This window comes from Mauremys mutica, chromosome 5 (assembly GCF_020497125.1).
Source record: "Mauremys mutica isolate MM-2020 ecotype Southern chromosome 5, ASM2049712v1, whole genome shotgun sequence".
NCBI classification, from domain to species: Eukaryota; Metazoa; Chordata; order Testudines; family Geoemydidae; genus Mauremys; species Mauremys mutica.
Genome location: NC_059076.1, coordinates 122,759,301 through 122,774,255, shown reverse-complemented (window position 1 = coordinate 122,774,255; position 14,955 = coordinate 122,759,301). Strand labels below are relative to the sequence as shown.

The following is a 14,955-nucleotide window of genomic DNA, read 5'->3' as shown; positions in this document are numbered from 1 at the left end:
CATGCATGGGGACGTGAGGGCCTACCCCTGCATGGAAGTGACTTTAACAGTGGGGAGATGCAAGGGGTCCCTGATGGTCAGTCTGGCCCTGACCCTGGCCTACCCAGTTATTTTAGGCAGAGACTAGAACTATTTGGGGGAATTGTTAGCAGAACTGGTGGAACACCCATCTGGTGGCCACAGGCCCCTACCTCCGGCCCCCGGCTGGCCTGAAGATGCGACCCTTACACGGGTATCCACAAAAACAATGTGGAGTCCAGTGGCACCTTAAAGACTAACAGATTTATTTGGGCATAAGCTTTCGTGGGTAAAACTCCCACTTCTTCAGATGCATGGAGTGAAAATTACAGACACAGGCATAAATATACTGACACTTCATAGAATCATAGAATTCAAGATCAGAAGGGACCATTATGATCATCTAGTCTGACCTCCTGCAAGAGCACTAATATTTGGATGTGCATTGACGGATTCTAACAGCTGCGCACACAGGTGGTCGAAGATACATGTGCCAAGCCCATCTAGATAAATGACCAGTGTGAAGGTGATAGAAAATGAGGTTTTGTATGTGTAAATTTGAGCAACTGTTAGTGCTTGGAAAGCATATGTATATTTGGGTGTGCTGAGCTGCCCATGTACTGACTGGAAGCCAGGTTTTCAATCAGGTGCTTGAAATGTTTGATAATGCATTCTTTGCTGCACCTTGCTGATTAAATGCTTTCATTTATGGTGACCACATTAGGCCTGATTCTCCACTGCTTTGCACCTTGTGTATCACAGGCGCCAACTTTTCAAAGTGCTGGGGGGTGCTCGACCCCTGGCTGCACCCCAGGCCCCGCCCCCACTCTATCCCTTTCCTCAAGGCCCCACCCATGCCCTGCCTCTTCCTGCCGCTGCTCCACCCCTGCCCTACCTCCTCCCCCGAGCGCACTGCATCCTTGCTCCTCTCCCCTCCCCCCTAGCCTCCTACACACCATGAAACAGCTGTTCACGGTGGGCAGGAGGCACTGGGAAGGAGGGGGAGGCACTGATCCATGAGGCCTGCCAGAGGGCTGGAGGCACTGGGGTGTGTGGGGGGAGCTGGTAGGAGGGCTGCTCAGCCCCCACCATTTTCCCCCTGTGGGTGCTCCAGCCCCAGAGTACCCGCAGAGTCAGCACCTATGTTGTGTATTCATTTACACATGTATAAAATTAATGCCACCTGCTGTTAATTTGATTTGGTGGTTTTGTACACCCTCCTTGCACAGCAAAAGTAAATACACAAGGTGCAAGGCGCTGGAGAATCAGGCCCACTGACTTTTAATTCACAGAGATAGCACTTAGGATACTGGTGATGAAATAAGCATTTCTTTAGCACTGAATTTGCCCTTGTTTCTGATGAGCATATTGTGTTTTGTCCAGTCCCTAGCCAACAATGTTATCGTGGCAATGGTACAGAGTACAGAGGGGTTGTGAAGATGACTGTTTCTGGACACAGTTGCGTGCCCTGGAATTCAGATTTGCTCTACCAAGAACTTCATGTTGACAGTGTTGAAAAAGCTGTGCAGCTGGGCTTGGGACCCTACTCTTACTGCAGGTGAGAACTTCTTGCACACCCAGTGTTTGTAAATCAAAGTATACATTGAACATAACAGTGGTTTTGGAAGAGTGGATTACCGGTGTTATCCGTTCAGCTGTTATCTTTTGTTGGAGTAACACTGGTTAGCTTCAGAGAGTCTATTCAGAACATGAAATTCATAGACTCACTTTAAACAGCCTAGGAGAATTAGGTCCTCAAGAGGGATCTACATTTGGAAAGTGTAGGATCTTGCAGCTGAAATAAATAGCTAGCTAGGGCTGCCAAAAGAATGTCTAGACTTGAGGGAATGTTAGAAGTTTCTGGGCCTTTTAGCTTCCTCATCTCTGGGACTTTTTCCACATGAGTCCCAAAAGACAAAACAATACCTCATAGAGTCACCCCAGGGGCCTGTAGTTAACTTCATCCTCTCCTCCAGAGAGCGACTGTGATGCTGAATGTTCTGGCAGTTCTTCTCCTCTCCATGCTGGTGTTGCACCCTGCCTCTATCTGTAGTGGAGTATCATCAGCACTCTCAGCAGTTACTGCAGCTATGGAGACGAGAGGGTCCATCCAGGAATAGGGTATATGTAAAAATGAAAATCAGAGCTGTATGGAGAATGGAAGTTCTGTTTCTCAAAGGATTTAAAAATTTTGAAATTTGGTTTCATTCTGAATTGTAAAGAAAACAGAAAATTGTGAGATTCTTCATGAAGGAAAATTCCGGGGGAGACAAACTGTTTCAGGTCAAAAAGATTTTGTTTTGACAAAATCAAAACATTTCAGTTGACTTTTTAGAATGTTTGTACTATAATACAAAACAACAACATGGAAATTGTTATTTCAAAACAAAAAAACCTGATGTTTCATTCTAAAAAATTCAAAATAGGATATTTTGATACTGTCCATACTTTTCCCGTTTTCTTCTGAAATGAAATTCCAATTAAATCAATACAGTTTGATGAAGTGTATCGATTTCAATGGAACTGCATATTCTGGAGGAATATGGTTCCATACTTTTCTCTGACCAGCTCTAGTCAGAACATCTCTTGCGACTGGGCCTTAGGAGTTATCCCTTCCTGTGCCCTCTCTCAGCAGCTGGCCTTTCTCCATGCCTCGGATAAACAGATGAGAGACAAACAATTTATGTCCATTTTATGGCAAACAGTGGGGATGGGCAAATATCAGACATTTTAGAGATTGGTTCAGATGCTTATCCTGCTGTTACCTGATTTTTTTGTTTTGTTTTTGTTTGGAAATCAGGATACTAATCTGCAGAGATCGGAATTTCTCATGAAATTTCCTATAGACCCTGGTTTATTTGGGAATATTATGATAACATCATTTCTCACAGTAGCTCTTCTTTTGCAGGAAGCCAGTAAGTGCAGAGACCCATAAATAAATTAACAAATAAAATCTGCTTTTTCTGAATCTCCAAAAAGTGTTTCTTGTTTTATCCAGATTGGTTTGATCTCCACAGCTGAGTCCAGATTCAACAAAGCACTTAAGCACCTACTTGAAAACTTCCCTGTTCAGTACATGTCTAACTGCTTTGCTGAATTGGAGCCAGCTCAGGAGATAAAACCAATTTGACTTCAAAAGGATTTAAACGTGCTGAACTTTAAGCATGTGCTAGGTACTCTGCTGAATCTAGGCCTTGTCAGTTTGGTCCCTTTGAGCACAACATTCGCGTAAAGATTTAAAACACAAGAAAAAAAATCATATACCTGTGCAGGAGCTTGTGTGATCATGTCCTGTACAATGCAGAGAAGAAACAGTAAAGCGCCCTTTTCCACTTTTTTTGCTAGCAGATTTTAATTTTTTGGTGGATATCTCCAATTCACTGTGTAGTCCCACAGATATCTTCTTGTTCAGATATTCTAATTTAGAAACATAGTTGGTGGTAGATGACTCAACCCATACTGCTGCTTCTGTTCTGAGAATTTAAAGTGTTTTAGTCTTTGAAGAGTAGCAGGCAGATTCAGAAAGCTACTGAAGAATCTTAAAAAGAATGTGTGTGGTTTAGGATAAGTCATATTCAAATTAGGTTCCCTGTTTACCTGAAGCCCTGTATTATCTTGTCATTGTAACTAGTTATAGGGAAGATATTTTTGAGGCTTTGAAAGCTACCATTATATTATGGAATGAGTAAATCAGACATATTTCTGGTTACTTCTGCAGCACTGACAAAGATAATTCTGTTCTCAGAGAAGCATATTGGAACCAATCAATTGCAGTCAGTTCCTTTAAGAAAACAACATTCATTATTCTCTAGTGAAATCTTTGAATATTTCTTTTAATCTACTTTTTAAGAGTTTTTGGTTTGCCTTCAAAGACATTTGCAGAGTTTTTCTTATGTTTGCATTTACTCACACAGAGAGAGACAGCTGAAGGACCAAATTCTGCTTTCATTTACACTGCTGTAAATCTAGAGTAACTCCAATGTGTCCAAATAGCTACTCCAAATTAATGCTGATTAAACTTGGAACTGAGTTCATCCTGATAATCCCATCTTTTTCTTGCTTTAAAGAATGTAATCTTAACCTATCCTCACACTATCTCAATATATTGGCAGAGTTGTCTAATGGGCTGAAAACAGGCTAGGTGTTTTAGATTCTTAAATGCTAGCTATTTTTGCTACTGACTTGCTATATGTCCTTAAGCAAGTCACTTAACCCATCTATGTCTTTTATAAAATGGGGCTAAATAATGCATACATCACATGGGGACTGGATCCTGTAAAGAGCTGAGGACTCAGGACCCAGTGCAGCAAAGCACTTAAAATCAATGAGAGTTAGGAGCCTAGGAGCTTTTGAAAATTACACTAGGCAACTATCTGCATCTTTAAAATCTTCAAGCAATGAGTAGCCCTATTGAAGTGAATGCGACAAATCACAAGCTTTAAAGTTAAGTAGATGCTTAAATGCTTTGCTAGATCAAGTCTAGACTGCTCAGCACATTGCAGGATTGATCCTATGGATGGTGCAAGAGTAAGTATGTAAATGTTTGTTTGTAAAGTGCTACTGCTAACTATTGTTATTGACACTGCTTTTAATTTACTCTCCTCAAACTTTATTAGAAATCCAGATAATGATGAGAAGCCCTGGTGTTACATCATGAAGGACAATGCTTTGTCTTGGGAATATTGTAACATTACATCTTGTGGTAGGTAAATATTAGGTCATGTGAACTGATAATAGATTTCATTTTTCATTTCAGTGTGATCCAGTGAAAACTTTTTCTAGTATCAATGAACTTTTTCATTTGTTAACCCAAATTTTAGGTTTCATTTGCATTTCTTAAGTCCTGGTGGTCTCGAATGAGTAAGTTTATTCCCTCTGCTAATGTAACACCAATATGTTTTCTTGGAAGAAAAAATAGTTTTTGTGTACAGTATTATACAGTTATGTATCCTTAGTTTATTGCACAGTGATCACAATGTTACAGCTGTCCTTGCCAGGACATCATCTGGGTAAGTCTTCAGAAATTAATGGAGCCATTGGTGCACCATCCTTCAGCACTTATCCTTTCTCATGCAAGCAGCGCCATATAGATGAATGTGGCTGTTTGAGTAAAGATTGCTTGAGTCAGTAAAGGTAGCAGAATCAGGCTCTCAATCAGCAAATCTCTGTCCTCATTGATACTTGTTTCAGCAGTTTAAATTACAAATGTATGGCAAATACTAAATGGATTTTAAAAAACTAAGAAGTCTATTCTTCCTCTAAATTCATATTTAATTGCCATTAGTGTTAATAGGAGTTATTAAAATGGAGTTGCAGGATGGTAGCTGTGTTAGTCTGTATCAGCAAAAACAAGGAGGAGTCCTTGTGGCATCTTTAGAAATTAACAAATTTAAATTTGTTAGTCTCTAAGGTGCCACAAGGACTCCTCGTTTTTGCTAAAATGCAGTTGGAATCTGAACCTATAAAGTGACCATTTATTATCCATCAGTGATTTAAATATATTCTACTCATGATACCATTTTTTTTCTAACACTCTGAATTACAAAGCTAAAGGTGGTGTCCGGAAAATTAAGGTGGATTGTTTCTGCTTCATGCATCACCAGCAATCTCCCCAGTAATAATGAGCCTAGAATCAGAGTGTATGCCCCAATTCTGCTATTTAACTGGGTGACATTCAATGAGATTTGGACACCGAACTTTCTTAGGCTCCTATGAAAATCCAAGTTTTGGAAATTGTAAGTATATGTAGTCTGATACTCACCACAACAGTTTCTGTCTCAGACTCCAGGAAAAGGACACCAGTAGTTCCAGATATTGTGGATACCTTTGCAGTTGTCAAAAGAGCATGTGGAAGAAGACACAAAAAACGAAGTTTCATCAGACCTAGGATTATTGGCGGCTCTTCGTCTTTACCAGGCTCTCACCCCTGGCTAGCAGCCATATATATTGGAAATAGCTTCTGTGGTGGCAGCCTTGTTCACCCTTGTTGGGTAGTGTCAGCAGCCCACTGCTTTGCTAACAGGTAAACTCAATGCTTTAACAATATCTTTCAGTTAGAGAGCCCCTTATATCTCAGTTATCCCAAATGTTTGTGAAATATAGAAGACTTACATATTATAAAAAAGAAAGAACTTTATACAGCATTGGAATGCTCCCACTTCAGAGGTGGTATGCAGGAGCTCTTTAAGTGTACACAGCAACAGTACACAGGAAATGAAAAGGAAGTTGAATCTAATAAAGATGGAGGTGATGATAGTGGATAGAAGAGATAATCTTGAAAGTATGGTCATGTACACCTTGTACATGGTAGGTTGCAGGTCAGGCTCTGTACCAAATATGAACTGGGTCCAGAGCTTCCTTTTCAGATCCATACATAAGATCCTTTGGTGTACTCTCAGGTAGAGCTGTCAAATGCTAAGATAAGGTATATTACACACAGCACCACCTTGTGGCTGAACAGTATAATACAGTTTAGCATTCCATTACATCTCCTCCTTTAATTCCTACCATTTACAAAATTGTACAAAATGTACACTATCATGCTATCTTTAAAGTTAAGCATGCATAAGCCTGTTAAATGACTTTGAATAATGCAAGTTTTCTAATTACACAACCCAAATGCATGACATTTTGGTCATCTGGCTGTCCATTAGTTGCAATAACTGTCACAGCTCAATTTCAAATCTTCTTGTTTTGCATCCGCCAGCTGTAGAGTTTTCTCTGTTGATTGTTCTTTCTGAGGAACAAACTGTACATGTTGACTTTCTGTTGAACTTTTCTCTGTTCGTTTTGATCACCTATGATCTGGGTGATTAATTATTTTTCTTTATGCCAGCTGGAGTTGTCCATCCTTTTTCTCCATCCAGTTTGACATGAGTATAGTCTTTTGTCAAAGTGTTCATAAGCTTTCTTTCCCTTTTTTATCTGATTTGGTTGCTCTCTTCATATCTAGCCACTCTGGAGATGTATTCTTTTCCAAAGTTGAAACAGTACTTCTGAGTTGTCTTTCCATCAGGAACTGTGCTGGACTATATCCAGTAGCTTCTTCTGGTGTTGATCTTAGTTCAGGAGAGCAAGAAATGGATCCTCCCACTGTAGGATTTTTTTGGATGTCTGTACAGCTCCCTCAGCCTCTCCATTTGCTTGTAGGTAATGTGGGCTGCTAGTAATATGATCAAAATAATATTTTGTTCAGAATTACTTAAATACTGCTGTAATGAATTATGGTCTGTTGTCCATCACTAGTTGTTCTGGAATACTGAAATGAGCAAAAGTGCACTAAAGTTTCTCAATAGCACTGCAACATATGATGTCTTTTTCAATTACATAATTATAACAGTCCACTATGATCAAATAATTATGTCATCTGAAGTTGCATAAATCTGCAGCTAATGTCTTCCGAGCTCTTTCTGGTAGAGGGTGTTATTCTGTATGGTTAAACATTATACTGTAAGGTTATTTGTGCTAGATCTCTCTTCAACAGTCCAATATTATCAAATCCCGCATTGAATTTCTCCACCTTTTTCTCTATGCCCATCATGGCTGCCATGCTGCTGGTCTTTGATCACATGCACTCTGAATACAAAGCTTTTATCTTTGTAAATTGTTTCTGTGGTGAATTGGCCCATGCAAAATACCTCCAGGGCTAGTCAGAGCTGTGTCAGGTGACTTCAGCTCTGGGAGAGATTGAAGTTGATTGTAAGTTCCTTTTGGGATGACTGTGATGTCTGCTCCTGAGTCAATTTTAAAGTCAACAGTTTTTCCATGAATACTGAGTTTCAGTCTCCAGGCCAGCTCTGGTCATCACATGTGATAGATAATAGAAACAATGGCTCTTGACTGTCTGTAATGTTAGACAACTCCTTGATTGTGTCTTATTATGGCAAACAACTGCAAAATGTCCACACTTTGTACATTTGTTACATCTTGCACTTTTGGCTGGACATGCATCATCTCTTGGGCTATGAATTTCTTCATATCTTGTGCATTTAGGCTTTGGTGTTTTCCTGGAATTGGTCCGTCTTAGCCACAGTGGTCTTAGGATAATGACTTTTAGCAGTCATGCTGAGTCTTTTTACTGCTTCTGAGCTAGTTTCAGGTTTTTCAAGTTTTTCTTTCCAAATGACTGAAGGATAACTAACGTGATGCCAATTTTTAAAAAGGGCTCCAGAGATGACCCTGGCAATTACAGGCCGGTAAGCCTGACTTCAGTACCGGGCAAACTGGTTGAAACTATAATAAAGAACAAAATTGTCAGACACATAGATGAACATAATTTGTTGGGGAATAGTCAACATGGTTTTTGTAAAGACAAATCATGCCTCACCAATCTGCTAGAATTCTTTGAGGGGTCAACAAGCATGTGTACAAAGGGGATCCAGTGGATATAATGTATTTAGATTTTCAGAAAGCCTTTGACAAGGTCCCTCACTAAAGGCTCTTAAGCAAAAGAAGCAGTCCTGGGATAAGAGGGAAGGTTCTCTCATGGATTGGTAACTGGTTAAAAGATAGGAAACAAAGGGTAGGAATAAATGGTCAGTTTTCAGAATGGAGAGAGGTAAATAGTGGTGTCCCCTAGGGGTCTGTACTGGGCCCAGTCATATTCAACATATTCCTAAATGATCTGGAAAAAGGGGTAAACAGTGAGGTGGCAAAATTTGCAGATGATACAAAACTACTCAAGATAGTTAAGTCCTAGGCAGACTGCGAAGAGCTACAAAAGATCTCTCAGAACTGGGTGACTGGGCAACAAAATGGCTGATGAAATTCAATGTTCATAAATGCAAAGTAATGCACATTGGAAAAAAATCCCAACTATACATATAAAATGATGGGTCTAAATTAGCTGTTACCACTCAAGAAAGAGATCTTCGAGCCATGGTGGATAGTTCTCTGAACACATCCACTCAATGTGCAGCGGCAGTCGAAAAAGCAAACAGAATGTTGGGAATCATTAAGAAAGAGATAGATAATAAAACAGAAAATATCATATTGTCTCTATATAAATCCATGGTATGCCCACATCTTGAATACTGCATGCAGATATAATCTCTCCATCTCAAAAAAGATATATTGGACTTGGAAAAGGTTCAGAAAAGGGCAACAAAAATGGTTCGGGGATGGAACGGCTGCTGTATGAGGAGAGATTAATAAAACTGGGACTTTTCAGCTTGGAAAAGAGATGGCTAAGGGGGAATATGCTAGAGGTCTATAAAATCATGACTGGTGTGGAGAAAGTAAATAAGGAAGTGTTATTTATTCCTTCTCATAACACAAGACCTAGGGGTCACCAAATGAAATTAATAGGCAGCAGGTTTAAAACATACAAAAGGAAGTATTTTTTTCACACAATGCCCAGTCAACCTGTGGAACTCCTTGCCAGAGGATGTTGTGAAGGTGAACACTATAACAGGGTTCCAAAAATAACTAGATAAATTCATGGAGGATAGGTCTATCCGTGACTATTAGCCAGGATGGGCAGGGGTGGTGTCCCTAGCCTCCATTTGCCAGAAGCTGGGAATGGGTGACAGGGGATGGAACACTTGATGATTACCTGTTCTGTTCATTCTCTCTGGGGCACCTGGCATTGAGCACTGTCAGAAGACAGGATACTGGGCTAGATGGACCTTTGGTCTGACCCAGAATGGAAGTTATGATGTTTGTTCTGCTGTTTTACTAGTTCTGTCTTTTTTGCTATCTGGTCAGCCATACTTAGGGTCATGTCTGTATTTAATTGTAGCTGCTCTGAAAGATTTTTATCTGCTAACCCAATAACTAGCCTGACTCTGATATTTTCATGTTTTGCAATCCCAAAATCACAGTTTTCAGCCAATGCAGAGAACTGTTATAAAACATTCAACATTTTCCCTGGTCTTTGAATGCTCTGGTGAAAACATGCTGTTTCATAAATCACATTTCTCTGAGGTATATTGTATACATCAAACGTACCAAAAACTCTTTCATAGTCATATCTGTGACTGTCTTCAGTAAAGTCAAAGGATTTAAAGATATGCTCTGCCTGCTTCCTTGTATCATAAATTAAAGATTATACCTGAATGTCTCCAGTTTCCTCGTGGAGTTGGCTGCAATGCAAAATCCTGATTTCAGTCTGTCCATTCTGAACATTTGTCAAAATTGAAATTCTCTGGGACATTGAAGAGAGTCATGTGGAGGAGATCCTACAACCTTTGTTTCTTCTGTTTGCAACCTTTGTTGTTGTTTCCTTCTGCTTTTGTTTTCCACTGACACTAGTTTACTTCTGACACCATGTCATGTACACATTGTACACAGTAGGTTGCAGGTCAGACTATGAATCAGATATGGACTGGCTACAGAGACTTGTTGTCAGAAAGATACACCACAGATGTATTCACTATAAGAGCCTTTAATATACTCCCAGGCTTATCTGTTCTATGCTCAGGTAAGATATGTTACACATGGTACCACCTTTTGCCTGAACAATATAATACAATTTAGTATTTCATTACAGTTATAGCAAGGATGATTATTATTTAACATTTATATTATGGTCATGCCTAGAGATTAGCCAGGTTCGGCACCATTTGTGCTACCTTTTGTACAATAAAAGACAATCCCTGAACCACAGAGGGAGTATATCCACCATTTGTTCAAGAGGCTAAAAAAAGGGGAGGTGTTTTTAGATCTTTATCTGATAGCAGAATTTTAAATTTTATAGGATGGAGATGGCAAAGTTCTATGATATTCTATGATTCTAAGTTACTATCAAGCCATTCTATAGGTAAAAGGTGTAGGGCCTGTTTTTTGTTCTGACACTGCTATGTAACTATGTTCAGGCAGGCACATGATTATTTTCTGACATCAGTAAGATGATGATGATGATGATGAAATAAACCAGATAGAAGGAAAAACAGAAGAACAAAGCAGAAAGTAAACTGGGGGGGAAATTATATAAAGGAACAATTTCTTTGACTAAATCTCCAGCTAAAATTGCACTTGATTGGAATTTTAGAATTCCAATATATAATTGAACAATATATAATAACTGGATGTCCACAATAACAGTTTAGGATATTCAGAATGTATTGTTAGGAGCTGCTGTAGGGAGGCAGCATTGGTCTAGTGGATAAAGCACAACACTGGGAGTCAGAAGGCCTGAGCTGTATTCCTAGCTCAGTTAGATACTACCTTTATGACCATTGTTTAGTCATTCATTTTCTCTGTACCTTACTCCTCCTGTCCATAAAAAAGAGATGATAATATGCCCTAACATTTGTAAGATGATCTGAGATAACATACTATATAAATACAGAAGGATATTATTTATTTATTTATATAGTATTCCTGAAGGACAGAAAAGGCTACATTTTCAGGAGTAGATTCTTGCAATGCATGCGCATGAGCTAAAAAATAATTTGTGTCCCTATTCTTCCACTCTTACCCCTTACTTACTTACTTAAATAGCCTTACTGAAATTAGTGGGTCCACTTGAAGTGTAAGAATATGCAAAACGAGCACTTGCATTCATGAGTATTTACTTGGACAAATAACTAGTTTTGCATGGGCACATCATTCCCCGCCCCCATTCAGTGATTTGGCTGGATGTTAATACACACTTTGTAGATGAAATCAGGTGCCTATTGTAGTGTTTAATGTTTAGTTCAAAATGCTCAAAACATCTGAGTAATGATTTATTATATACAATAAATTAAATTTCAATGCCAATAAATGGAATGGAGAGGAGTCTGGAAAAGAGCCTAAGGCCTTGTCTACACTACAAGACTATTTCGAATCAACTTAGTTCGAATTTGTGGATTCGACCTTATGAAGTCGAATTTGTGTATCCATACTAGATACACTAATTCGAATTTCTCAGTCCACATTCACGGGGCCAGCGTCGACTTTGGAAGCGGTGCACTGTGGGAAGCTATCCCACAGTTCCCGCACTCCCCGCTGCCCATTGGAATGCTGGGTAGAGCCCCCAATGCCTGCTGGGGGGAGAAATGTGTCGAGGGTGGTTTTGGGTAAGTGTCGTCATTGAACCGTCAATCACAACCTCCCTCCCTCCCTCCTTGAAAGCGCCTGCGGGCAATCTGTTCGTGCACTTTTCTGGTCAGTGACAGCGCGGACGCCACAGCACTGCAAGCACGGAGCCCGCTGCGATCATCGCCATTTTCTCCTCCTCGCACTTTATCGTCCACCTCTTCCACAGTCAGCTGCTGAGAAATTGGGCTACTTTTCAATGGTGCTGCAAGCACTGGGGGACCATAGGGGACGTTTTACAAACATCAACGTCGGGTGGCCGGGCAAGGTTCATGATGCGTGTGTTTTCAGGAACTGTGGGCTGCTCAGACACCTGCAGGAAGGTAGTTTCTTCCCGGACCACGAAATAACTGTTGTGGATGTGCAGATGCCTATAGTCATCCTCGGGGACCCAGCCTGCCCGCTAATGCACTTGCTCATGAAGCCCTATACAGGCGCCTGGGACAGCGACAAGGAACTCTTCAAATACCAGCGAGCAGCGTGACCTGTGACTGTTCAGTTTCTTTACAGAGAAGCTGAACCTGCCCCTGTTTCTTTACCCGCTGACTGTTGACTCTCCTCTTCGGTTACATACCCTGTTCACCCCGTTACCCCCACTTCCAGCACACGTGTAAAAATAAAATACATGTCCCATTATTACTTAACAAAGGTTTCTTTATTCATGACTTTTCGTGAAAGGGTTGAAACTGGGACGCAGGCTGTGCTGGGTAGGGTGTGCGGTGATGTAAAGACCGCCTCTAAACTCAAGGAATGACAGGCTCCTGCTCCTAGAGTGGTCCGCAGTGCCGGAAGGCTTCTTTCAACGGAGCCTGCCATCCCTCTTTATGGAATTCTGTGTGCGGGCGGATATGTGACCTTGTGGTGGAGGAGGACGGATACAGATTCCTCAGCTGCGTGACTCAGCGGTCCAGGACAAGGACCGCTGTATAAGATCTGTAACCGCCCTCCCCCGCTGCAAAGTCACATCTCCCCCGCCCACACAGATCCTGGAAACCACCTCCAAAAACCGACCAGGGTGCCTACTGACTGCACCGTGTGTGTGACCCGCTGCTGATCCTGCCCCCGTGTCTGTACCCTGGGAAAGGTGACTGTCCTATGCAATTAACCACCCCCTTCCCCACGCCCCCCATTCAAACACAGTCTTCTTTGAAAAAACATAACGGAAACAGTAATTAACAGCAAAGCATGTTTATTAATTAAGTAGACAGTTAGGGGATGGGACTGGGATTGGGACTACTGTGAGTCTGGAAGTGAAGGACTTCGGCAAATGTAGGTTATGAGAGCTTTTGGGTACTTGAGCACTGTGCTGTGGTGCAGTGACAGTATTCACGTCCCCGGCCGCCCCTCCTCCTGATTATTTTCGGTGAGGGGGGTATGGGACTTTGTGGCGGGGGAGTGCGGTTGCAGATACACTGCAGGGTGTCTCTGTCCTCCTGCGGTCCTGCAGAACATCCACAAGGCGCCTGAGCGTGTCCGTTTGCTCCCTCACTAGTCCAAGCATTGTTTCAGTCGCCTGCTTGTCTTCCTCACGCCACCTCTCCTCCCGTTCGCTGTGTGAGCGCTGGCACAGAGAGACGGTCTCCCTCCACTGGCTCTGCTGGTCCGCCTCTGCTAGGTAGCAGCCCATACGTTCCTCGAACATCTTGTCCCTTGTCTTTTTCTTTCGCCGCCTAATCTTTGCCAGCCTCTGCGAGGGGGATGCTGTGGCAGGTCTGGAGACAGTGGAAGCTGTGAGATGGGAAACAGGGAGTGAATTCCTTGCAAAGATACATTTTTGCGAACAATTAACTGAGTCTAGGCTGTCTCTGTGAAATCTGGGTTGAGACCCCTGTGCCTGCTGGGGCAGAAATCATGTTCGCGGTGGATTCTGGGTAAATGTCGCCAGTCATTCCTTCCTCCGGGAAAGCAACGGCAGACAATCATTTCAAGCCCGTTTTCCCAGAATTGCCCTGGCATACGTCATAGCATGGCAACCATGGACACTGTTTTGCCTTTTGTGTATGTCACCGTATGTGTACTAGATGCCGCTGACAGAGGCGGGCCAGCAGCGCTACACAGCAGCATGCTTTTGCTTTTGCATGACAGCAGAGATGGTTACCAGCCATATTGTACCATCTACCATACCATAAATTGGTAATAAGATGGTAATAAGATGGGCATGGTTACCTGTCCTTTTGCACTGCCCCATTTGGGGCTGTCATAAGTGCCCCTGGCCGAGCAGCCAGGGGCGCAAAAGCCAAAATTGGGAATGACTCCCTGAGTCAATCCCTCCTTTTTGGTATCTAAAAATAGAATCAGTCCTGCCTAGATTATGGGCAAGTGTACTAGAGAACCACTGTCTCATAGAACCAGAGAGCACAGCTGCTCTGTGTCTGATCCTGCATAAATTATGAGCTGTATGCTATTCACAGGGGATGCTCCTGCAACAACACCACCTGTTCGTTCCATTCTTACCCCAGCCTTCCTGGGCTACCATACCATTGTCCCCCCACTTGTGTGATGAAGTAATAAAGAATGCAGGAATAAGACACAGTGACTTGTTTGTGAGAAATGAGTGGAAGGAAGCCTCCAGCTGCAATGATAGTCCAGGCAGGACATTAAGGAGTGTGGATGAAGGAGCCCATCATCCCTCTGCTAGTCCAGGGGCAATTGAATCTTTTATTTACAATGAAGGGTGGGGGCTGATGGAGCTCAGCCCCCTGTTGCAATGATGAGGACGGTTACCAGCCATATTGTACCATCAGCCATCAAAAATTAGGGACAGGCACCCTTGATTGACCTTACTGATACTAGTCGGCATGGTTACCAGCCCTTTTGCACTGCCCCATGTGCCAATAGGCTGATGATGAGGATGGATTTCCATCTTATTGTACCATCAGCCATCCATAGCGTGGGGGGAGCAAGGATGTTGGTGTT

General features: G+C 41.9%; 1 protein-coding gene across 1 annotated transcript in view; it reads left to right on the top strand.

Annotated features, from left to right (window-relative positions):
- HGFAC (HGF activator) overlaps positions 1-14,955 on the top strand; it is a 66,777-nt gene that overhangs the window by 42,762 nt on the left and 9,060 nt on the right. The window contains exons 8-10 of the mRNA XM_045019020.1: positions 1,402-1,576; positions 4,635-4,720; positions 5,800-6,040. Coding sequence (XP_044874955.1) covers positions 1,402-1,576; positions 4,635-4,720; positions 5,800-6,040 — 502 coding nt within the window. The remainder of the gene's footprint in view (positions 1-1,401; positions 1,577-4,634; positions 4,721-5,799; positions 6,041-14,955) is intronic.